This window comes from Fundulus heteroclitus, chromosome 9 (assembly GCF_011125445.2).
Source record: "Fundulus heteroclitus isolate FHET01 chromosome 9, MU-UCD_Fhet_4.1, whole genome shotgun sequence".
In the NCBI taxonomy this organism is placed as follows: Eukaryota; Metazoa; Chordata; class Actinopteri; order Cyprinodontiformes; family Fundulidae; genus Fundulus; species Fundulus heteroclitus.
The window spans coordinates 14,014,140-14,040,661 of NC_046369.1; the positions used below are offsets into that span (position 1 = coordinate 14,014,140).

At 38.8% G+C, this 26,522-nt stretch overlaps 1 protein-coding gene across 16 annotated transcripts in view; it reads left to right on the top strand.

The window, feature by feature from the left end:
* Positions 1 to 26,522, top strand: part of ptprsa (protein tyrosine phosphatase receptor type Sa) — a 302,454-nt gene that overhangs the window by 118,343 nt on the left and 157,589 nt on the right. For 15 of the 16 annotated variants that reach the window (XM_036141038.1, XM_036141042.1, XM_036141044.1 and 12 more), the window contains one exon: positions 25,617 to 25,845. In XM_036141038.1, the coding sequence (XP_035996931.1) occupies positions 25,749 to 25,845 (97 nt within the window). In that variant the 5' untranslated portion in view covers positions 25,617 to 25,748. Of the gene's footprint in view, positions 1 to 5,308; positions 5,373 to 25,616; positions 25,846 to 26,522 lie in introns of those variants that run through there. The other variant, XM_036141049.1, reaches the window with a different exon arrangement.

Sequence of the window (26,522 nt, forward strand, 5' to 3'; positions counted from 1 at the left end):
CAAAGGTTTTCTTTGCCAAACTCACTCATTCACGTTTACATGGACTTTGCTTTGTGCGCTGGTGCTTTCCATTTTTAGAACCATCTTTGTTGCTTTTAACTGACCAGTATTTCCATTTTGCGTTGCATCATTGCTTTGATGTTGCCAAGGACAAGATTCAAACCTGTGTCTGCAGGCTCCAATTTGTTCGGAGTGTTTTTGAGCATGACAACCAGCAAAACTAATAAAAACACGTGGTCCGACAGCCACTTTTGCAAAGATCTCACTGTGCATATTGACCAAGGTGTGGAATGTGTCCAGTTGCCTTTTGAATTGACGTGCTGCTGGTGTTTCAGTGTCTCCATGTGTGTCCAGTCCTTTTTTTTTTTTTTTTTTTACTGGGTATCCAGAGGCTCAGCAACACTAAACTAATAAAGATTTGTGTGTTTTGAGTGTTTTGAATTTCAATGAGGCTCAGATGCGTGCAGAAAAGTGGGGGTAGGTAAAATCGATTTTCAGCTGAGCAAAAACAGATGCATGAGAGTCGGTGAAACTGCGTTCATACAAACACGCACGCGCACACACACACACACACACACACACACACACGGACAAACACACAAAAACGAATGCACAAGAGAATATGCCAGCACATCACAATCACAGACACTCACACCTACCCAGACTACTCATACACTCTTGTATTCAGGAGGAAGGTTAATTGAAGGTTATAACTGGGGAGCTAGAGATGAGAGGCTTTCAACGGGAACATGTGCTTGTGTCCGTTATTCACCTTCTTTACTTGCCCTGACCTCCCCACCACTCATTTCTCTTCTTTTTTTTTTTCTCTCCCTCTCTGTCTTCATCCAGAGCCCAGTCAAAATGTGCAGCCATGCAGATACCTACAGTCTCATTAATTCAACCCATCAGCTGTACTGCAGTGCCAGCTCTCTCTCTCTCTCTCTCTCTCTCTCCCCATCTTCTATTTCCATATGCAAACACATCTTCTAAAAGGATAATATAATATTCCACTGCTTAGGTTCACGTTATGTGGGTGCATTGGAAGTTATTGTGTCAAAACATCTTGACTGCAGTATCTATAGCATGCAGTGTTAGATTTTTGTTTGATGTTTCAATCTGTGTCGTTTGAAGCTATCAGATTCTAGACGGTGATTGAGACTTAAATGAGAAACTCTGTAATGAGATGTAAAAAGTGAGATAAGGATGATAAAAATGTGAATCTAAACATTGAGCTTTATGACTTAATTTGAAATCAGTTCTCCCTTTTCACTTTGATAAGTAAAACAATGCTTTTTAACACATTGTTTAACCAAGACAGGAGCTAAGAAAAAAATATATAGAATAGCTTTATTGTTTCATTATGTCACATAATGAAAGATAAACATGGAGTCTGTGTAAATAAATTCAAACTGAAGGACACAATATTTTTCTTGTTTAGTGACGATTTGTAGCACTATGTACTTGACTGAGCTAAGATATGTATAACCTTGAAACCATGAAGAACTCTACTCTTAACCTTTCTTCTAGGAGATTTAAGCAGCATGTTGACTCTGGCTGATCAGATCGGAATTTTTCACATTCTTTTTTTAATATTCTTTTTCTTGGTTTTTGTGACACTAGTGGCTCGTTTTATTTTTTCAAAGTACGCTGACAGGAAAGGGGCTTTGAGAGAGGAGGGAAAACATGCAGCAAGGGACGTCACGCCCGGAATCGAACTTGGGTCAGCCGCGTCGAGGACTAAGGCCTCCGTACGTGGGTCGTGCTCCCTTCCCCTGCGCTATCGTATCAATTCAAGTGTGGCTGTTGGCTGATCATTTACAAGGGTTATAAAGTGGAAATTAGTGCATAACCTTGACATTTGGGCTAAAGTCTTTTACTAAAGGTTGAGGACACTGTTTATGCAATGGAGAAGGGTGGTTTTTCATGACTTAGCATGCATGCATATGTATGTGCAAAATTGCATATGTATGTGCAAAATATGATGGGTTTATCATATATATATATATATATATATGATATACCCATATATATACATATTGTGAGCATTCATGTTTGCATGCAAGTGATACTTTGCACTCAGTGGGTTTCGGTAGGGCTTTATGTCTGCGTTTAGGGGCTGGCCTTGTGTGTGCCCTTCCATCGCTACCCTCTTGGAGCCCCTCTCCCACACACATTCATTAAAATGTCATCCTAAGCTGGACCATCCATTCTATCTGTGGAATGCAAGGGGTTGGGAGGGAGCACGTGCACAGACATATTGAGTTTCTTGAAAACAGAAGGGCTGTTACAACACAAGACGTAAAGCACTTTCTGCCTGGGAAAGAAATGCCTCCAACTTGCCCTGGGGACTGTATGGGATGGTAAGAATCAGCAGAGTATGGTAAGCGTTAGTAAAAACACAGCCAGTATTTACACCAAAACTTAAAACACTAATTTATAACCTGATCTCATTGCTTTTCTTATGGTGTATGCCACCCTAATCTTTAGTGCCATATAAGATTAAAGTCTGGACTCTGGTGGGGTCACTGCAAAACAATAACATTATTTCCAGTCAAAAGAAACATAATGCTACAATCAAGGCTATTTTACACTTAAATTCGCCATGTGTATGGAAGTTTTTGGGCTTACCTATAGCAGTATTGTGCCAAGATGTCTTTATCCCAAAGATATATATTCCATTAGTTAGAAAACTAGAAATGCGTTTGACCTTAAACACAAAATAGGTCCCAGTGTTAGCCAAACAAATTGGTTTTGAATAGTATTTTCTGCTATGCTTTTCACATATTTACCCATTTTGTCTAATCTGCTGGCGCTGCTGCTTCTGTTGGTTACCCATATTCTGATTCCTTTTTGCAACTCAAGATTTATCAATAATGTCCTTTAGGTTTTATAATACAAGTATATAAGCAAAGAAAAGTATGTTGAAAAAGGTTGCCCAAATTTTCAAAATGAAGGGAAATAAAAACTAACGACAGAACAATCAATTTCTAAAAACAAATATTTTCTCCTTGAGAGAAACATTCAGATATTGATGTCTTTAACATGTCAGGCTTTCTTCATGTTACTGCACAATAACTGCTCAAAGTGAAATATGCAGCCAAATTCTGCTATGCTTAAACATGTACTTTTAGAAATAAGCATGCAGTTTTGTTTTGACATTTATTATTACCTGTCATAACATGTTCTTAGTATGGTATTGTTTGTGTTGGGGAGGAATGCAGAAACATTTGTTTAATATTTAAAATTATGAACAAAACTTTTGTTTGGCTACAGAAAAGAGAAGATTGAACTCAAAGAACAGTCAAACATGGTTGAGGGAATGATTACAATGCTTACATGGCCACCAAACCTTGCAAGCATGACATTAAATTATGTTTAATTTGATGTTTAAAACAAAAAGAAGAACACCTTGTTCCTTTGAAACAAAGCAATAACCAGTTTTAAATTTCTGGTGTCTGGCAAATTATGATATCACTAAAAGGAAGTCCTGCTAGAGTTAAGGCAAGATCCATATGCAAGACATTGATACAGAGCAAGTCTAGTCCAAAGTCCCACTGAATACATTTAGAAGGACCAGCATTGCATAGCTAACAAATAAATGGGCTGTTGTAATTATTGACAATTCTACCATTTTTCATCGTTAGACTGATTGCATTGTGTCCCGTAGCTTTTGAATTCTATCCAGTGGGTTGAGGCTTCACTATAAATAGAAATTTGGCATTCAAAACTTTTACTTGAAGATTTAAACGCCCTTGGGCACAGCCTAAGGGATGAGAAGTGCAACGAAGAAAAAGTCTATTACAGATTCATTATTGAATACCACCAAAATACTCTTTTGGGAATATTAGTAGGATACTGTTACCAAACCAGAGCAGATCAGAAATGCCCTTGAGTAGATTTAACTACCACAAACTGTATTTACACCACTACATCGGTGATGCATAATCAGTATGGGCAAGGAGCATCTAAGCTGTTGGTGGTTTGTCTATTCCTCTTCCCCTTTTCCTCCTCTTCTCCACCTTTATTCCAAACACCTTAAGTTCCACAGTAAACAGATAAATGAATAATTTAATCATGATTGATCCGTTTGTTTCGGACTCAAATGTCAGGGTGTCATTTGATGGCTCCCCTTGCCTTCACCCCCCACCTTACATACCTTCCCGTCTCCTCATTACTCCACGGGGCCAAACGACAGGCTTTCCTCCCTTTTTAATGAGGAGGAGGAGGAACCTCTGTGACTGTTTAATGAAGGATTCACTATTTGGTCTGAGCAGAGCTCTGTTTGTTTCACAGTGTCTAACTGACAGTGTGTTTTTTTTTTGTTTGTTTGTTTGTTTGCCCCCCCCTGGAATCCTGGGTCTGTGTGAGTGTGCGTTTTGTTCTAAACTTAGTTGCATTTTGGATGCAGAAACCTGTTCCAGGAACCAAATTAGTTTTCTTGGGCGATTTTCTTACCCTCTTCATTTCTGTTGCAGGAATATCAACGGTGGAAATACATCAGGAAACTTAGTGAAACACATTAATGATCTCATTTAAATAAAAACATTCAATTTATTTTCCTGCCGTAAGAGCGACTCTGTCAGCTTCAGCGGACAGTTTTGCATCCTGCAGTGAAAACACACAAACAGCCAGGGATCAACAAGGTTCAGGGTGGCATAGTCAAAACTAGATATACACCAAACAGAATTTTATGGCTGTTTTCTGAGCTCTTTTTTCTATTAACCTTTGACGTGCAAATACCAACGCTAGCAGACTCCCACTCTAGAGTAGGTTTCTTTTCACAGAGGAGGCATTTGTTTGTTCAAACAAAAATCTAATATTTTTCCTAGACCTTGTACTATGAAAGGTTTTCGGCCACATTAAGAGCTGTGGCAGTATCGTAACGCCTGTGTGACAGAGAATCCTTCTTGTTATCCTCCAAATGTCTTCCTCTCTCTCTCTCTCTTTCTCTCTCTCGCAGCCTTAATGAAGTACAGACATGTTGTGCCTTGTACAAAATCATAATTTTTTTTTCAAATAGCTTCTTCCCTGACTTTATTTGAAACACCTCAGTTATATATACTAAGATTGCTGTGCTCTGTTGTTGTAACGCACATTTTTAATTTAGAAAAAGCTGCTGCTGTAGTGTGCGTTGCTGCACTGTTCTGACCCTGTCTCTTTTAGCATTTCTTTGCGAAGACTAATCACCAAGTTGTTATTTCTTCCTCTTCCTCTTCTCAGAGAGGAGTGAAAGCCAGCCAGACAGGGGGCAGACCGAGAGAAAGGCTAAGAAAAACTGCATGCAGATGAGCGATGGTTAGCATGAGAGCCAGTGGAGAGAAAGAGGATGGTGTAGTCCGGTGGGGGATGCTGGAGGAGCCGTAAGAAAACAAGTGATTATCAAAGGAATCTGAGGAGGGCATGCAGAGTATGAAAGGCGATGAATGACAGCATTTATAGAAAATATAAATAAAGACTGTGTAAACATGAAGCAGAAAAGCCTTATGCACTCTTGCCTTGCATAACTAAATCATGAAAAATAAGGTTTGTGTGGAAGAAAAATCAAGCGCAGTGCCGCCACTGCCTGATTAAAGTATGAATGAGGAATAATTCATGTAAAATGCCAAATGATCTGTTGATTTGCTGGCTGCTTCGTAGCATAGGGGTGCTTGCTATTTACATTTAAATAGGGTTTAAGTAAATCTCAACCAGACGAAAAACAAACAACTTTTTTCAGTTGGCAAACATCTATTCCTTATATCCGGGGGTTAAGAAGAGTATTCAGGTGTTTTCGTCCTCTTCTTAGTTGAGGTCTTAGCATGTTTTAATATCTTCCATTCATCTGTGTGGTCAGTCAATTTGAGCTGTGCCGTACTTTTGTTGTCGTCACCACCTGTACGCCAGTGAAATGGTGTTAACCACTGCTTGGAATGTGAATCTCATCTCTCTCAAGAAACCAGAAAACAACACATAAAAATGAGAGAATAGCACCTTACAGTAAAAAAAACAACAACAACATTACAGGTCAATTCTGTTGCTGTGGGAGCAGATAGATGTCAAGCATTAATAATAAGAGATGATAAAGACAGAGAGACAAGGGATGATAATGGGATAACGAGAAACAGAGGGGGGAAATTGTAGTTTGTGTGTATTGGGAGGCGCAATAGCTCATGCGTTATCAGCTGCAGATAATGAGTGTAGAAAGGGGAAGCTGGTTCGCATTTCCATGGTGCAGGAAAATGGCAGCCAGCTGCAGTTCAGCTCTGATGTTGCGTGCTCCCCTCTCAAATGCACGCAATTGCGCACGCACACGCTGTCACTCTGGTGGAAAATGCTGCATGTCGCTGTCGTTGCTCTGGGTCTTTTCATCAGTTTAACCTGACTACGAGCTTTCGCTGCAATGCCCAGGTGGCTGAGGCGGCCTAGTGGGACCTTGTTAAGGACACGGTTGCCATACTCTTATTTCAAACCCACACTTAATATCTGGTGCACAGAGAAGACTCCAGACTCAATACATGTAATTTTGATCTTTTTTTTTTTTTTGGTTTGATATTCCTAAAACAATTGAGAGACTTCTTCAGAGTTTCGCCAACTTTGGCCTTTTAAAAGTCTTTTAAAACTGTCTTGGAGAGAAAGATTGGCTGTCCAGAAAATGTAATTACTAAGTAATGCATTAAAACGTGCTATAATGATTCAAAAGAAGACATAATCCACGCTTTATTTTATAAAATCTTTTCTATTGGAACATTGGGGCATTTTTATAGCGGGCGACTAATTTAGTCTCATACAAAATGTGTTTTACAGGGTTGAGCACAAGCTGCAGTCTTAAGCCGAGAGTATGCAAGCTTGCTGTGGGGCCTGATGGGTTTGTCTTCTTGACTCCCTATCCTCCTATTTTTTTGTCATTGTCTCCAAATTACCTCAGAGGATTTTCTGCTATCATGACAAGAAACACAAGCCTGAAATGAGGGATGAAATGGGAATAGAATACTGATTAACTTTATAGTGCCTACTAAGCTGATTTACGTGTGTGTGTATGTGTGTGTGTGTCTGTGTGTGTGTGTACAAAGATATGTTCACGTCTGTGCATTCTCTTGAATTTGCATTGTAGCATGTGTTAGCAGAAGCCAAAGTAATCCATACGGAAGCTCAGCCACACACGCGTGCACTCAGACACCTCCAGACAAAATGCATTCATAAATGTGGAGTCTTAGGAAAAGACAGAAGAGCGGACGTTTGACCAGATGGAGCAGCCTGCTTCTTGCTGGGTGATCTTGACGACAGCCGAATGGCTTGAGGTGCACCGAATTGACTGACCACAAGCGGACACATTACGCAAACATATTTTGCACAAACACTTTGAAACCCACTATCTCATTGTCTTGTTTCTAGAAAGTTGCATACACTACACAGATTTTCCTCCGTTTTAAAAGGCCTCCGGTCAAACTGTATTTTGGTACTATCGGGCTGCATAGTATCAATTGCAATAATTGCTTATTAGCACTGTCCAAGCTTGGGTCTAAAAAGATATCAATACCCATTTCCTCCTCTCTACCATGTTCTCTTCATCCACCATTCCTTTCCTCTTCGCCTCTTTTTCCCTCTGTTCCTTGCTTGCTTTGAATCGTGACTCTCAAGTCTGCCTATTCCCTTAGCTGTGATTATGAGCTTTGGATTCCAGCCTGCATGCATTTCAAGGCCGGCAGGCTTTGCAAAAAAATACAGCCCTCTTTTTCAGTCCAGGAAATATGCATGTGTCTGTGTATATGGATGTATATACATAGAACATATATGCACATAGGTAGACGTGTCTTGCGTCAACTTTATAGTGAGCAACTAAAAAAGAAAAAGGGGAAAAAATGATAAAAATCCAAGAACAGATTATAAACAGGCCTCCATTTGAATGAAAGCCAGCGCTCTGTCAGACGCCAACAAGATGAGCAGCTTGGTGGTACAGCATCCTGGATTGGGTTTCTTATTTTCTCGAGCCTTCCTTTTTGATTTTGTTGTTTGTTGGTCATTGATATCGCCTCGTCGCAGTTCTACTTCTGCCACCAATGTTTTGATTTTGTTCTGATGATAAGCACTTAAAGGCACGGTGAAAAGAGAGGGGGCGTTGTTTCAGTCTATCTTTAAAGCGGCCCTGGTGAACAGATTTCATGGTGCTTCTGACCCCGGCTGAAGGGAGAGATGGATGTGTTTAACAATTTTCAAGTTATTTTCGAAAGGCTGAAACAATCCCAAAAGAATAGTCAAAAATACAACATCAGTTACAATGCCAAGCACATTTTTGATCACTGTGGCTAAACGGGGAGAAGTATTAAATACTGGTATGAGATTCTCTCAGTATGGAAATGTTGTATTGGCACAAAAAACTGTAAAAGAAATCCAATAATTTATTATACCAGTGAATTAATTTACCCTATGCATTATTGCAGTTAGAATAATAATGCGATTTTAAGTTGATAGATAGACTTAAGCAAAGTTATATACACATTAAACACTGGGTAAATTTAATAGTAGCTTTCAAGAGCTTTCTGCACTTTCTGTGCATTTTAACCCTTTCTCTCGTTCTACTGTTTGGATATTAACACAAATACAAGAGGCTGATATTCCTCTGATGTGGTCAATTAATCGAGCTACCTGCTCCTTCAGCCAGCATGTAGTCGGGTGTTTAACAGACAGGCCCCTCTTAGCTTGCCAGCTGTCGTTTGAATAAATGAACAAACGTAGAAACAACAAATGTTAGCAGAAGGAAAAACAAAACAAGTATTGGAAAAATTAAATCCATCATTTCTAGTTTGATAGACTGGTGACCTGTCCAGGGTGTACCCCGCCTCTCACCCATTGACAGCTGAAGATAAGCACCAGCACCCCTCACGACCCCAACAGGGATAAGCGTGGAGGAAAATGGATGGATGGATTTTTAGTTTGATAAGGAATAGGAAGAAGCAAATGCGTATCAAACCCTACCCCTGTTTAACTCATCTAATACACATATCATGGGGATAGCGTCAAACGCATTTAAGAGTGATGGGTGCATCAGCTGCTTTAGTTTTAAAAACCATGAATGTCCCTGTTTATACAAATGGAAATATTTCTAGTCGGTCTTTCGTGTGAGCAAAAGAAACAAGAACCCTTCCTTCAGCCAGCCGACCATTAGTGTACAAAGAGATGGATAATGTGTTGTGTTGCAGGCTCAACTCATTCAGAAAAGAAAATCTGGTCACCAGCACTTTTTCTGGTCTTATTAGGTGCACTTCAAACTATAGCAGGGATAAATAGAAGCGGGTTAGAAACCAAAGCATTTTGCAACATAGTATGCCTTCATTCCAGGAACTTGCCCATGACGTACCCTAAACTCCATTTTATCCCTTTTCTTGTCCCCTCTGTTGGACTGTGGTCACCCTAAAGATGAACATGTCTCCCAAAAATCTTCGGTCATCGTTTAAGGCACTCAAATTTCTATGTGTACATCGAAAACCATTTAGAGCTGCACTGCATTAAGTAATCGTACGATGGTAATATTACTGGTAAGTATTCCAGTGACAAAATCAATTGCAGTAAATACACATTTCCCTCACTAAACTGTTTCGCATCTGTCATTACACCTTTTCTTTGATCGTTTTATAGCTTGGCCTTAACGATCTGTGTCAAGCATGGGCTTTTACTTCAGTGAGACCTATTCAACAGGCTAAATGTATAATGGATTACAGGCATGCACAGCGTCCTGACACCTGGGATGAAGTACCCAACATAAAACAGCATTTAGAACAGCTATATAAATATTGCACTTTGTGATGTTACAATTTTTGTGACCTATTTCGTAGGGCTAATAATGCATGTTCTGTAAATGCAGTGTTAATTAAGCTTTGCAGTTCTGTAGTGCCTTTCTTTCTGTGTTCACAGTCTGATAGCTTTTTAGAAAAGATTTCAAGATTAAAATAAGTTAAAAGAAAGTTGTGAGAAAGTTAAATGAGTGGCCTTATGTTTTACTTAAACACAAAAACGAATGGAAATCCAGGGCAACCAGGATCTCAAAAGAATATAAAATCTGTTGTGAGACTTAACTTACTCTATTGGCGTAGTACAGAGCCTTTAAATCTCTCATTCAGAGATTCGAGCCAAGATTGAGTTTGTTGTCTTTGGCCTGTGCAGTTCAACCCACTGAAATGAAAGGATTCTGTTTAGAGCTGTGAGATTTAAGGACAGCAGAAGTTACATTGCCCAAGCATCGGTTGCCAAAGTTCTCCTAAGCATAATGTTCCATGCCGAAACAACTGCATGAAGGCCGCTCGCTGCCGTCAAAGCTTACTCAAGACCATCCCGTCTCAATCTCTCCCACACGCAGTCTTGCTCTAAATACTGTTCATTGTTCTTCAGGGCACTGGCACTGGCACTGGCACTGGAACCGCAGTTTGGTCTTTGCTCCATACAATACATCCGACTGTTTCTGCACCCCCCCCATTTCAGACTGCAGCCAAGTCCCACATCCATCGCGTTGCTTTATTATCCGTCACCTAGACATGTCATGGCTGCCCGTTCCCCTGGTGTTTCTCTCAGTGTTCCTTTTTTAAGAGGACATGGGTGTGTGTCTCATGTCTTTGTTTCCTTTTTCTTCATGCTACAGTTGTGCATCTAAAAGGTGATCCACAGTTTTGTTCTCTGCTTTTCATAACTTTCACCCATAGTGCTGTGGAAAAATTACATCCTGACAGATTTCTCCTGTTTGTTTGTTTTTTTTCACACTGAAATGTTTTAGATCATCAAACAAATTTTGATGTCCGAAAAAAAGTAACATGAGTAAGTGCAAAATACAGCTTTCAAATGATGGTTTTGTTTATCAAGGGCCTTTTATTAAGCGTTTATTCAAAACGATTGAAAGATAATTGTTTAAACTTCCTATGAGTGTGCTAACAACTCATCCATGGTGTCATAGATAAACCCAGGACAGCGTCTAAAGTACTGCATACTTTACTTACCTACTAACTGACCTCCGTTTTTATGGTTCAACAAAAATAGGGAGCGTTCCAAACTTTTTCTTTATATCACTACTGACCAAAGCAAAACAACGGCCAGTTTCACGCCGACTGAGAACATCTTGGTGATGAAAATATTCATTGGACTGGTGAGACAAAAGAGAATATTTTTTGGAAGACGTCCCATCACAAATGGTGTAAAACTTACACAGAAAAAGAAAGTCATACTGGCAGTGAAAGATGGCGGTGGTAGTGTTATGATCTGGGGCTGCTTTACTCCGTCAGGACCTGGATAATTTGCCGCAACTGACGATCTGGTCACGAAACTGAGCTGAAGAACACTGGACAATGTTCCAAAGCACACCAGCAAGTTTGCCTCTGAATGGTTTAAAACAAAAACAATAAAATTTTGGTAGTTTAAACTGCTTACTTTAATCCATTTAAGATGCTGTTGCTGGACATGAAACAGGTTATTTATGCTTGAAAACACTGAGTTTTGAATGAATTAAAGCAACTCTGCAAAGAGGAGTGGGGCAAACCTTTTCTTGCAAAAGACAGACTGTCAGCAAACACTTGAACAGAAGTTGGGACCGCGCAACAAATTACTAGGTGTAGGGGTGATTCTTTTTTTTTTTTCACACTTTTGTTTGGATTGTTTTTATTTCTTACTATAAATTAGATCGTCTCTTGAAAGCTGCATTTGTATTTGCCTATGTTATCTTTGATATTTAAATCCGTAGAAATGCATGTGTCCCAGCTAGCGTAACAGTTGATTTTCGAGGCAGAGCAAGATGTTAGTGCTGTCTTATACTTTCTCCTCTTTCCCTCTCTCCTCTGACTCAATTCAGTGTAGCACTCAGCAGACCAAAGCACGGTATAGGTGTGCACAGTGGTAAAATGACAAACACAGAGAGAAAATAAAAAACAGCGGGACAGAGAAGGGGCTTTTTTATGCATTAGTTGCAGAACTGAAAAGCTCCCCACTCAGTCTACCACTAGTTAAATTGAGTGTGGGCACTGCAGGCAGGGAAACAAACAAACCCAGCAACCGCCATCCACCCCTTAACAACAGGGTGTTGTTTTCATCCTTTTTTTTGAATTCGGAGGAATAAATTTACCTTTGTGCTTTGCGGTCCCGCTAAACTGCTTTATATGCATGCCATAGCATAAGTGTGTAGCTCATAAACAAACCAACATATGTTGTAAGGTAATTTCATTGCACAAGAGTTAAATCGGGTAGAGATTGATGTGCAGCTAAAGATGCCCTGCTGTGAAGGAATGTAGGGAGTAAAAAAAAAATTTTTTTTTAAAGAGGTTTACCATCTGTCTGACCCCTCACCTTTGACCCGAACACACCACCCACCCTCCCGAACAAGCATTTCTCTCTGGGCCCGTGTGAAATTCATTCTCAAGTCAACAGCGGACAATGACGGGCCGCGGTGGGGGTTTGAAGGGCTGATCGAGGTGGGGAGGTCATTTGTTGGACTAAAAGGGTCAAAGGGTGGAGGGGTACTGGAAGGAGTGACAGCTGACTTTGTATACATACTGCCCAGGCTGTGTGAATTTGTAAAGTTGGTATAGGCCCGTCTGTTTGGAAGCAGCATGTGGCCACTGTTTTCGACGCTTGTGGGAGCGAGTTTCTTGGAACCCAGTGGCGTTATCATCACCGCCCGTCTTTTGGTTTGTGCCCACATGCATGCCAGTCTCCCACAAAAACCCTCTGTCTGTCGCAAACAAACAGACTCTTTCTCCAGCCATCGAGGGGAATTCACAAGAAAAGCCTCAGTCTTTCAATAAGCCGCTGTAGCGGGATACATTAATATGGATCATGCAACATTATAACCTCCTCCCTCCCTCCTCTCGTGCACCATCCGCCTGCCGCTAAGCAAAACTCGGGTCACATGAGGTGGCCTGGGCTGCAATGTTCGCTCTGTGAAAGCGGGACTTTTTCACACTGGGCTCTCAGATGGCTTTCTAGAGACCTTTTGGGAATGTTTAGCAGAAAGTTGTTTGTGTTCTGGTGTCCAAAAATACTACGGCTGAAACTTTCTTTCTTTTGTGGTATATTTCAGTTCACAGTTGGGTTTTTAGACTCTACCATAAATATGAGGTCACTGTCCAGGGTAACTCGCTGATCTATATTTGCCCCTTTGCTTGCTTTAGGTTTAGTATAGTTGTCTGTTGATATTTTTCTTTATTTTCCTTCTTTTTTTTTTTTTGCTTTGTGGTTGTCTGCAGTAAAACATTGGAAAAAGAACCATGTAATCAGCTGAATCAGATTTCCAAAAAATCTTAACCTTGTTGTTTTACCAAGTGTTGAGTCTTTTGTCTCATTATGTGTTTCTTTTAAAATACATTGAAAATCCCCAATTTTCATTTTCACCAATCTTATTCTTCGTTTTCACTAAATAGCCTGCCAGAGGAACACAGAAGTGCTGCTGAAAATTCACTTTGTCTAATGACGTGTATCAAGGTTTATCTTAAGTCAGCCTGCTGAATTGAGGTTACCACTATTTAGCATGTTGATGGGATTTTACCGAGTTTTATAAGCAAATTAATGAACTCCATTTTCATTTTATTCTCTTAATAAAGGAGTCTGAAAGAGATGACCACTTTTGATTAAGAGTGTGGTCTATCCTAATCAACTGAGCCAAAAAGAGTTTTGTTTTTCAGAATGTGTGCGTGTGTGTCTGTTGTACCGTTTCTTTGAATAACAAGGTGTGAGTTTTTGTTGCTCCGGAAAGATTAAGAAGCAACCAGAACTAATGAAGTATTAAAGCTCATGAACCAGCTAAAAAAAGGGAACCTTATAACCGCAAAGAATGCAGCCTTATGTTTTACCTAAAAATTATCATAACCAAAGCAAGTGCCGTAACTTCTTCAAAGCAAAATTTGAAAAGATAGGTAATGGATCTCATTTACTGTGGCGGATGAAAGCAGATTTCTTTTTAATTGATTTTAATACTTTGAAAAGGTGTGCCAAGGACTTAACAAAACAGAGAAAATGAGCCATTCTGCTGCAAAAAGCCGCCTCAAACTAAAGTGTTTAGTCTCCAACTGTGTTTTTTTCTCTAAGAATGTATAATCAATTAGTGTGTGATTAAAAATCTAAAACCTACAAGATGAGTTGATAAACAATATTGGGTTAATTACATGGAAACCAATGTTGTTTGTGTCTTGTCTGTCACTCTTTTTCATACCCAGAGTCTGGTAATCCAGCTCGACGAGCAGTTCATGACCATCCTCTATCGGCACAAAGAGCCATGCAGGAACTACTTCCTTAGTTACTTCAAAATAAGATTGCCAAATATAGCTAAACCAGGGTGTGGTGCATTAAACACTGAGCTTACTGTCGGTATCTGATTAGCACTTTGTGAGACAGATCTTGCTTTAACGAGAAATTTTGTTGCCCAAATTTCTCACATTTTTATTTAGCACTGTAGCTTAATTTAAGTTTAACTGAGCTAGATATTCAAAATTTTGTGTTTTTTCCAAAAATAGAAAGAACATCTCACATCTCAAACGTGTTAGAAACAACCTTGCTTTAGAGTAAAATCACACAGTTTAGGTTCGATCTCATCCAGATTATTTTAAATTAGTCACCTAGCCCTTTCCGTTAGCAGTGTTAAACTATGCATCAGATGATACCTTTGTTGTAATTAGCAACACATGTTATATAATTTTTTCACTGTGCTTAGAAATCATACTATACATTTCTTGTCTCTCATTATGTTACAGCTCTTTTTTTACTGCATACTCTAAATAATGTCTTAAAACTAATAGTGGTGATGGCAACTTTGAAATGGCAAAGTAACTGAATATTGACCTAATTAATCAACAAAATGATTTGTTTTGATGATGGTAGTCACTTTTTTTTTAGTATCGGTAGATGGAGATTATGTTACAACTCTATTGAGGACTGTTTAAGCATCTAAAACTATAAGGTTTTGCATTCATGCTGATATCTTTGTTGCTTCTGCTGATTTTGAAAAGTGGTTCCAAGAATATTGGGGAGAATATTTTCCGAAGGAGGTATAAAGGAGGATGTTTGTTTACCTAAGATGTGATATTTTTCATTTAAGTGCAAAGAAATTAGCAAAATAAGTCACGTTTTTTTGCTTTGTCATGAAGTCTGTCTTGTTCAGTCTGTGGTCGACATTGGATTCAAATCACAGGCTTTCAGGTGTGTTCTGAATACAGATAGAAAATGTGTATATTTACAGCAGCTAAAGATGGCCCAACTTCCTCTTAGGTGTGAACTTTAATAACATGCAGTCGTTCCGTGTAGGTGTCAGTTTCTAAATGGTGCACATATCTCATTTTAGAAATGAAACTTCTCAAACCCCGCTGCAAATGTTACAGTGAGGCCCGCCAAATCCAGCAATGGGCTTTGAAGACATTTTCTGAATGCTCAGCCCTGCCAGGCTCTCCCTCCGCTGCCTCCTACTTGATCACTTAGAATAATCTCATTCCCCCCCCACCCCCCTTTTCCCATCCCCATCACATTTTCAGAATGACGAGGAAGCGTGCTTCCCCATCTGTCCCGGTCGCCCTTCAAAAACTTTTCTCTCCCTCCTGTGGTACAATTTAAAGGGCATTCAAGCTGCTGGCCAGACGGTGCAATGCTTGTCTGACTCTGCCGGCACCCAGCCAAAAACTGATGTCACCCATTTTCAGCCCCTCCCTTTCCCAGGATTTAAAAGACACCATAGTCTTTCTTAAACAGCTGCCCCATTTATACCAATCTTCTTCACATCTCCTCCTTCTCCAGCGTCCAACTGTGACTTAGTATTTGTTCTATAGAAAAAGGACTCTTGAAAATCCCTATTAGTCATCTTTTGTGGTCTCCTTCCTTCATTCTTTTCTTCGTACAGTGATAGCTATCATAGATTCTCACCCTTAGCCTTTAGTCTTTGTCACCGCTGGTGGCGACAACGAGAATGCACCAAAGGCACAAATAATACATTGAAATGTGAGCGTGTATGAATTTCACCAGAAAATGTTTAGCATCACAACACAGCCAGGTTACACAGGCGCCAGATAGTGTTTCACCCCACAGGGGCAAATAAAATGACTGTGCAATAAAGTCCACATGTAGGTGGTCAGCTTGACCCCCCCCCCACCTCCCCGCACCCCCACCCCCAATCTTCCCACATGCCAATCTGTTCATCTCTGCTGCCCAGCGCCAACTCTTGCTGCTGTGCACTCAACCTCAGCAGAGGTGGATTTGAGCTAAAAGCCTCACAGTGTTTGGTTTTTATTGGAATGACAGTGCTGCCTCATAATGTTCAGAGTAAACCCATTTCCTGCCGATCGAACTCCGGGTAACACCTGAGAGAGAGGAACAAGAGCGGCAAAGATTCGACTGGCTTGTGGTAATATTGCCGCAAATCATTATTTAGCCCTCAGAATCCTTCTTGGAAGTTGTGAAACAAAAGGTTTTTTGTTTTGTTTTTGTTTTTCCCCAAATTGCTGGGGAAATGAGGGTTACCGGAACATTTAGTAAGGGGGGGGAAAAAAAATAATGATTTTGAGCTACAAAAAGGGCAAAAATCTCCTCAGATCAATACGAAAGTTTATGGCGGTCCCAGAGCGACAGCAGATGGCAGATACAAGGTGTATCTTGTGTGTTAGGCACTATTTGTTGGTATGGGATGAATGAACAGTGAGAGGAAAAGCCCATAGGAAAGAACTCCAAAGAAGGGGTTGCCAGGGCAGGGAAATCTGCAGTCTCTTAATGAGGTGAAGGCAGTGTAGTTCTCCCAACCAATTCAAACAACCGTTCCTTTATAGGGAAAAAAAAAGAAAAAACAGTGGGTGTTTACTCGTTTTCACAGAAAATATAGGTACCATGGATGGACATATCCATACATCAACATCCAACAAGTCTGAATGGTTTCAAAATAGATAATAAATGACATAACCCTGAGATTAACAAATATACACCATCATTTCCAAGTTCCAAGAGTCTTGGTCTCTTGCTGTTTGATTAAATCATGTTCATGTTGTAGAAAATAAACTATTTTATAAATCAGCCTGTTATATCTTTTTGCTTCGTCTTACCTAAATGATACTTAAAATAGCTAACGTTTAGTCTTCCTCCCAACTTCCAGCCTGAAGAGTGTCATTAGCCAGACCTGGCAGCCATTAGGCATGGCAAGGTAACTGACTAGATAATATTTAAATTTTTGTGATTCAAATCAGACGGTCACCATTCATGGTGTTCAAGGAGAAAGTCTTCCAGTTCTATATATTATAAAATAGATTTAAGTTGATGTTATACAGAGAGTAATTAAATAAAAATTACAGAAAACATGAAATATAGCATTTTATGTATTTTCCAATTGTAAGGCTGTCTTTTTCCACTGGGCCTTCACAAATAGGTTGCTAATTACATCAGCATCATGTTACGAAATGAATGGCAGAACCATGTGGCTGGAACATTAAAAAAAAGGTATCGGATCATTTACATAATAGTCTCGCAGTTCCATGCAAATTCATGTGATTTTCCCACCAAACATCTGCATTGCAAGTACATTTTAGTATGCATGAGCTTGAGAGGGAAGCGGTAAGAAAAAGAGAGAGAGAATGGAGAGACAATGATCAGGGCAAAAACATTGTAGAGACCAACATCACTATGGGTTTCTGTAAATGCACAGCAATCTAATGCAGACGTAAGACTGTGAAGGTGACGAGCGTGAGGATGTGGATGTGTGGTCGGTTTCATTGCTTATTAATAGCTCTCAGAATCAGCGCTGTTAATATTTAAACATAGTGAAAATCAAATAGATGTCATAAACAAGGGTTACTGCTGTGTACCTATAGAAATTCTGTTGTTGATGTGAAGGTAAAAGGCACAAGCACTTCAACAGAGATGCCCTAACAAATATATAATGTAGGGACAGAACATACCTTACACTAAACATATGCAATACAACACAAATCTAAAAGGGAATATATATATATATATATATATATATATATATGTATGTATGTATGTATGTATGTATGTATATATATATGTATGTATGTATGTATGTATGTATGTATGTATGTATGTATGTATGTATGTATATATATATATATATATATATATATATATATATATATATATATATATATATATATATATGTATATATATATGTATGTATGATATATATATATATATATATATATATATGTATATTATATATGTATATATATGTATGTATGTATGTATGTGATATATATATATATATATATATATATATATATATACTATATATATATATATATATATATATATATATATATATATATATATAAAACTTCATTTTTGTGTTGATTGCTCTGTAAAATATGGGAATTGATGGAAGGCTGTAAACTAGTTGTGGTAAAAGCTCTATGACTAAGGGCTGACGCATAAAAAAACATCATCTAATGTGAAAGACTGCAGAGTGGGAGAAAGTAGCTAAAGGCTGAGCATGAATGGCAGATGGGGTTTTAGAGAGGGACATAAAAAAAGGTAGCATTTGCTTGAAAATTAGACCTTTTTTTTAAATCTTGAAACAAAAAAGAATAGAGAGAAACACAGTTATTTTTCCCTCATAGTTGTGAGGTTAGTTCAAACTTTTTAAAGTTTGCCATGATTACCAATTCTGTCAGAGATGTTGTATGACAAAACGTTGACATGGACCTGTCAGCTGAAAACAGTGGCTCCACAGATAAAAGCTATGCCACAAACAGATAATGTTCATTGCAGCGGCTTGGAGCCAGTATCTGTTTTAGCTGTTTTTAATCACTAATTTTCTATTAGAACATTTTTAGCAACATTTTATTAACATAAAGCAGTAATCTATTGCTATTTATTGTGAATTTGACAAAGTGGTGCTTAATTTTTAATTCAATTAAATTAAATGTATTAAGTATCTTGATTGTGTTTTTGCTGTAGATGGGAACCTTTGCAGCAGTTCACTTTTAAAGGAGTTGACATGTGTAGCATTGGAGGGTAGGCAAAATATAAAACAAAAACTGAAAATATACAAGTATCATAATGTTATCTATTCCATGCATCCTGCATCCGTGCAGGGCTGCTGGGGGACTGGTGCCTCTCTTCAGGCGGGGTACACTCTGGACAGGTTGGCAGTCCGTCACAGAGACACACAGGACAGACAAGCATGCATGCCTATTTCTACTTTTAAATATTTATACACTTAATATTAAAACGTTTTCCTCTGTTGTGGACTATTTCGCTTACTTGCTGCTGACACACCTAAATATCCCCACTGTGGATTACTCTAAAGTATTATTCCATTCATAAGAAATGTTGGAATGGACAAATGCTAACTGAAACAGATGCTTTAGTGTCTGCTCTCAAGTAAACTTTCTTACATTACAGAATATTGTGTATTGTCTATTCTGTTTTTTTTTATAGAGTGTCTTTTATAGAGTTGAGCTGTCCACTTTGGTAGAGCCACAAGTCAGCTGGTTTAATGGCTGCAGTATTAAAACAGTTTTACTATAATAAGAATAATAAATGGCAACCCTTTATTTCCACGCCATATCACTGCGGTACATGATTGCAATAATTTTATAGGCCATAAATTGTAACTTTTAAAACTGTATATATACCCACCCCATGTCTGTTGTAGGCTTTTGCTTTTTCTTCTCCCTCAAAGCTCTGGAGGAAACCTTATAGTTGTTCCTGGATGGACACTAGAGTCGGATGATCTGCCGATATATGTTTAGGCTATTTTACAAAACAAACAAAAGCTGTAATTTAAGTATCAGGTGTTTTAAGGCAATTTGTCAGACTTTCCACAAATGTCCTTATATTATGGGGAACTGATGTATGTCTGTAAGCTTCCTTGAAATTTTAGTAGCAGGGCTTGATAGTGTCCTAAAACCTGTTTTACATCCCCTTCAGAAATCAAAGAATCTCTGAAAAATAATAATAATAATAATAATTCACCCCACACTGTAAACAGTACTGGGCTAGACAAAATGCTGTAAATATTCTTTTTGAAAGTGCAGACATTACATACTTCGGTGTATTCATCACACAGAGCAAAACTCTGCTCTTTTTGACCTTGTGTAAGAACTGAAACTCCTTTTCATATTATAAGAGGATTTTTTTTTTTAATGCAGGTCCTCAGGTGAATGAGATTTCCTCGGTGAAAACGACTTCACATTTTTCCTGTGTGCATGTCTCTAATGATCTGATTTTTGTACAGTAAGTGTGCATGAGTGCATGGAAACATCTGGTTGTATTGAGTCACCTCTTTTATTTTATTTTTTTTCCAAGTGTGCATTAAATATATTGAGTCCATATTGTGTCGCGCATGTGGACAGGTTTTATATCTACTGTTTCTGCACTCATTTCATGCTTATAGTGCAAATTCCCTATCTCCTCTTTCCTCTTTCGCCTTTCCCAATCTCTGTAATCTAATGCATTAATATCAATATTGCATGAGGAAACGAGCTGAATTTAAAGCTTGACCATGTCAAAGTGAGAGTCGCTGATAGCCGGTGACTGCCATCACTCAGTGGAAATTGTGGCTGTAATTACTGAAGCCTTGCATCGGGTTAATATCTTGAGTGGAAGACATTTTTCACAGGGCTAAATGTTTGATATGCGAAATATATTCATGACCAATCAATCTAAACTTTAAAAAATACATTTGGCCACATTCATCTACAGCTGAAGAGTGCCTTCTCATTCTCCATTTCATACTTGATTAATCTCCATTTGTTTAACTGTGTTTGTATGTTGAAAGTGCTAAAACAAATTTAGCATTTTAATACTTTGGACTTACTTGAGTCTCGATGATGAGCCTCTGAGGCTGTGGGTTGATGGATTCTTGCATTTAAATTTTTTTACAAATTCCTTTTACTCCAGCTAGCCTCCAGTTACTTCATGTCAAAAACTGAACAACCTCATGCGGTTGAGACCAATTTTATGCATTTGATGGTTTTCTCTAATTGTGTGATCCAACAGTGTCCATTTCCAAGTTGCCCTGACATTTCAAGTGAGACATTGATTGTTTTCTGCCAAAACAACAGCAATCTATCACTCTTGGATTTTCTGTAAAATTAGCAAGTTGTCATCTAAGCGGTGTTAAAATCTGTCGAGGTTGATCATTAGTCGTTAGCCTGAGATGAATGGGGAATTAGCTCAGGGTTTATCCATCGACCAGCATCTCGGCTTCCATTGCCAGAATGCGATAAGCTCACGCTGCTCTACAACTTTTAAAAGAAACTTGGAATCTAAGCTTATGATTCCCGAGCTGCCAAAACTCCCCCGGCTTCCTGTCGGTTACAGGATTGATGTTTGAGATTTTATTTTTGGATTTTAAGGTTCTTAATGGTCTGACTCCGTCTTATCTGATCTTTTTCCACCATGAACCATCAGCTATAGAGCACGCGATTCAGACAGCCACATGCTTTTAGGTGTTCCAAGATCAACACCGAAACGTAGAGGTGACCGCTTAGATTTTTGTGGGTTTACCTTTCCATTTGAAAACTGCTCAGAGTTTGGAGACTTTTAGAGTGCTTTTAAGGACCCATTTTTACTTTGTGGCTTTTAGTGTGGGTGGAGCCTGACATCTTTTTTGTTTTATTTGTATATTTTATATTTATTTTTCTTTCTGTTATTCTATTTTGTTTTTTTGTGTGAAATAAATTTAATCTGTTGTTTGGTCTACTCATTCCTGTTCTGTCTATGTTTATGGTTTAATAAAGTAGTTTTAAAAAACTACTAGTAAGTACTACTTGTAAAATAGTAGTTTAAACATTGCTGTGCAGCTCTCTTGTGCAAGTTTTGTTTGTTTAAAGTGAAATATTCTAAAAAGTTGCGTTCAGCTACATATGCATATCTAAAGAAACATGCCTATGCTTGTGACATTTAATATAACATATAAATATGATTCATATTTTCCTAACGAAACCTATTAGTGATGCTGAGTTGCCACCTAATGAAATGGAGGTTTTATTTTGCTTTTGACAGCTTTTATCTGGTAAAATCCTAAAATATATCCGTTCAGACGTTGATCTTTTCTAACCTCTCGCTACTTGTTGCCTTCTGTTTACCTTTCCGAAAAAGAAGGCACCTTAAAGCAGTTTATGCTCCAAGTGGGGTTAAAGCACAGCCCACACTTGGCCTTAGGTTATGTATGGGGAGGCTGCTCAACAACAATAGCTGTTGTAATTGTGTTGCACAGTTTATATAGCAACCACAGGTGAGGATGGCCGTGCCCTGAGGGGGAAGCTATAAATCATAACCTTGACGTCTTGTGAGCAAAGATGTAGTAATTCCCTACGGGCATGCACAATTCCCTCTACCTACAGCAGTGTTTACAGGCAGAACAATAGGGGCATCATTCGTAAGAACCTTAGCCAATTTGATACTCTCGTATTCTCTTTATGAATGTTTCAGCGTTATCCTCCAATGACATCACCTGCTCTCCAGGCCAAGAAGAATAAAAAAAAGAGCCCACACATGTCGGTCGTGTGTGTGTATTATTGTACTGAAAGATGAGCAGGGCTTCTGAATAACACCCACTCCTTGTTGGCATGATTTTGCCTTTAAAGATCCATTGTTGCCCCCCCTTCCTCCCCCTTCCCCTGGCTTTGCCGTTGTATAAGTGCAGCCCTGTCATGTGTTCTCAAATTTCTCTGAATTTCATACGTGAAAAGAGAGTGCTCACAAGCTGAATGGAGCTTCTGCTGCCGCTCGCTTTCGCCGTATGTGCTTGTGGTTTTATCTTCGGTGTTGAAGCAGCTGCGTGTGTCTGCCGTGTTTTGTGTGCTTGTCTGAGACAGAGTGGGCCACAAGTTGTGAAGGAGGGTGGGGCACTTTATGCGTGCTGTCTGAGGTGCTTGGTTGCACTGCAATTAAGTCTGGTTTTCTGCCACTTGGAAGAACACAAAAAAAAAAAAACACAACGCCCTTGAAAACAACTACTATAATATAATAACTTTTTTTTTCAGATAAGAACTTGACACTTCTGCCAAATGATCATTTCATCTTTTAAAAAATGTAATATCTGACCATGCACAGTCATATTCACTATATTAGAATATATATTCCCATGAGGCTCGTTTGCCAGAATAAAAATTCCTTTTGAACGTAACATCCTTTAAGCAGGTGTTAAGTATACTTTTCATTAAGCTCACATTTCTGTATTTAATGTGTTTTTTTATTGGTCTGATGTATTATTCTAATCTTAAATGTCTTGTTTCCATTAGCTATAGGCAGGAAATCATCATAATTATCACAAATTACGGCTTATAAACATCAGTCTGTGTGTAATTAATCTATATCATGTGTTTCACTTAGTGAATTGAGTTAGGCAACTGAAATAAATGAATGTATCAGTAGCATTCTAAATTACTCAACATGACATTATAATTTCTTTTCTTTTCTTTTATAATTTCTTTTCTTTATTCTCTTATCGGAGAGTTGTGCCTGATTTCTGATCTCTGATTTTTCAAAAGCGTTTGGTGTGCCGATATTGATTTTAAATAATTTCTATTGGTCAGTCAAATGTTTCTTTCTAGCCGTCCAGCCATGAGCAATCATTTGTAGTAGAAGCAGAGGTGACGGCACACTGCATGTGAGAGTTGCTCTAAAACAACAACAAAAATATTTGGAGTTGACATGTTGATCTTTCTTTAACATCTTATAATCGTAAATAGTATGGTTAGCATAGCTGGAATGACTAGCTGAAAACAGCACCATTGTGTGATTGTGTGCTTCCTATCTTAATGTCTTTTGCTCTCTCACAGCTTAAATATAGTAGAAACATGGTTTAGCATGTCATGGAAAGCAATGTTTCCTTTTTAACTGTTTCTTACATATTTTGCGCTTCTTATGATTTCATTTCGAACTTAGTGATGCTGAAAACAGCTAACCTCGGCTCTTCTTCGGTCAGAGACAACTTCCCCACTGAAGAGTGTTAAGGTTGATGTGACAGAGTAGTGACTGGGAGTGGTGTATGCACGGGTATTAAGAATTAATTTAAAGTTTCCAATCGATGGTCGATTCCGATCACCATCCAATGTTTCACTACAATCCACTTTGACTCCTAATATAAGGTTGTGGTTAATGTGCACCTCGATAACTGTAATGTATGTGTTATGTATGTCCGAGTTTCAGTTTGTATTCTAGAGTCCGACAGGTTTTTCCCTTGCCGGCCTTTGATGCGGATTGTGTATGACCGATAGAGCCTAAAAAATTTCTATTGTTATTGAAGTGGATTCATTGCACAGCTCAAGCACTTGACACACTTGTTTTAACCCACACTGCGTGACATGCAACGTTTAATTAGAAAAAATGTGATAAACATTAAATGAACAGGTTTAACCTGCATTGACAGAACAGTGTCATTAAACGTTATGTTATAGTTGTTTAAATTGTCACCACCTTGGTATACTTGAACATATGTACCCTGTTAATCACCTCACGTGTAGGTAATTATTTTCCTTTTTGAGGAATTAGTCTCACTCCTCGTTGAGTCACAGCTGAGGAGTACCATCCCTAAAGCTTGGAGGAAATTATATTCTTTCTCTGTAACAAGAATGCTGAGACGGACATTCTTACAAAAGTCCTTCATTGAATATTGCATTTTTTCTTGGTGCTTTTTTTTTCCCCTCTTCCTTTTCCCAATACGGCACATTTGACAGTGTCTCAAGTACTTTTAACAGATATGTCCAAGAACGCAATGCATTCATTTATAATTAGAGGGGTTGTATAACCGATTGGTGGCTCTGTGCTGCATCAGCCATATCAATGAGAGAACTCGACTCTGGTGGGTTTTGACCTCGATTCTCATTTGTATTGAGGGATTAACTGCATTTCGACCAAAGCAGGAAGACCTTGCTTGGAATATCATCAGATGCTTGCGTAATTGGATAAGGACGTACTGTCAGGATCGGGTGATTAAAATGGTGAAAAAAAGACAGGACAACGATTGCCCTGCTGATAAAGAGATATGATCCTTGTTCGAAAAACGTAAAGGTTAAAGGTTTGTGCGACGTGACACTTTTGCTTGTGGTTGTGTCACTGGCCTCATTTGACCTTACCACCAATTATCTGTCAGTAGCATTGAAGGGCCGTGAACACTGTTGCACATAGTTACATTTTGTGTGTTTATCAAAGTCACAGGTCATTTTTGGCAAAGAAAATGCTGGTATTTTTTAACTCCAAATGCCTTGGGATAATAGTCTCCATATGTTCCACAACGATGCCCATTGTCAGGCAGACGGCTTGTAAATGTACATGATTTCCACGGATCTTAATAAAATGCGCCTGACGTGTTTTAATGGAAATACAATGACATTTCTCTGTAACACCACAGACAAAGAAGCATTGAGGAATAGAGGCAGATGTCTTTAAAAAGTCTAGTGAAGCACCTAGAATACCACGACTTGGATTATTTACTTCTGTAACGGCATTGCATTTTTCACTAATTTGGTCATGGACTCAAGTTAAAATTTACTGATGTCTTTATATAACGGTACCATGTAACAAATATCCAGCAATTTGTTTCCGAAGGATTTATAAAAATAGTGACCACTAAAAATAGCTTAATTTTTTAATCTTCACTGAAAGGCAGTTGGCATTTTATGGTACGTACATAAGATTTACATTTTTTTTTTTTATCTGTGTCTCTTTCCAGAGTGCCAAGCAGTTCTGCGTGAAGACCCCAAGCTTCCCTGGTCGGACGGTCCCTCGGCTCCCTGGCCGGGTCATCTATTCGTCCCACCCTGCCCCCCCCAGCCCCCTCTTGCCCACCGTAGCCGCCGCCAAGATGGCCACCAGTGGTTCCCCTCGTCTCTCCTTGCCGCTGTTACTTCATGTGACCACTCTGCTGCTATCACTGCTGCTCACCTGCTCCCAGGCCTTATGTAAGTATCAGACCCTGCTTTTTAACTGTTTATCTTTCACATAAAATATGTTTTTTGTACCACAGTGGTCAGGAACTTTGGAGATTGAAGTAATTACAAGCAGGATTGTGAGATTACCTTGTAATATTGTCTTTGAGGCAAGATACATTATTCGCATGAGTAATGACAGAATACTGGAAACATGGTTTTTATTAGACTTGTAAAGAGTAAAAATTCCAGTCTCAGTTCTAAATTCAGCTATATTTGAAGGTGACTGTGGCAGAATAGGTAGAGTAGTTGTCTTGCAATCTAAAAGTTGATTCTAGCTTCCTCCTGCTACATGTCAAGGGCACTTAAGTTGCCTTCAGATCTGCATATTGGTCCAGGAATGTGTGTGTTTATGTGTGTGATTGTGGCTTTAGTGCAAAGTGCTTTGAGTGGTTGGTATGACTCGAAAAGTGCTGTATAAATTAAGACTATTTACCATACACTGATTTTTTTTTTTTTTCTACCTGGTAATGAAAAAATTTGCTTAATTTAAGGTGACCAAAAAGAGAAGAAGGTGCAGTTTTTGTGAATTTGCAACTTTCAAAAATTATAAGTAGAGTATCTCTGGAATCAGAAATGGGAGATGTCAGAAATAAAATGTGCTGCATGGGGGGAGCATCAGAAGCCATCAACTCTCCAAGTTTAGTGCA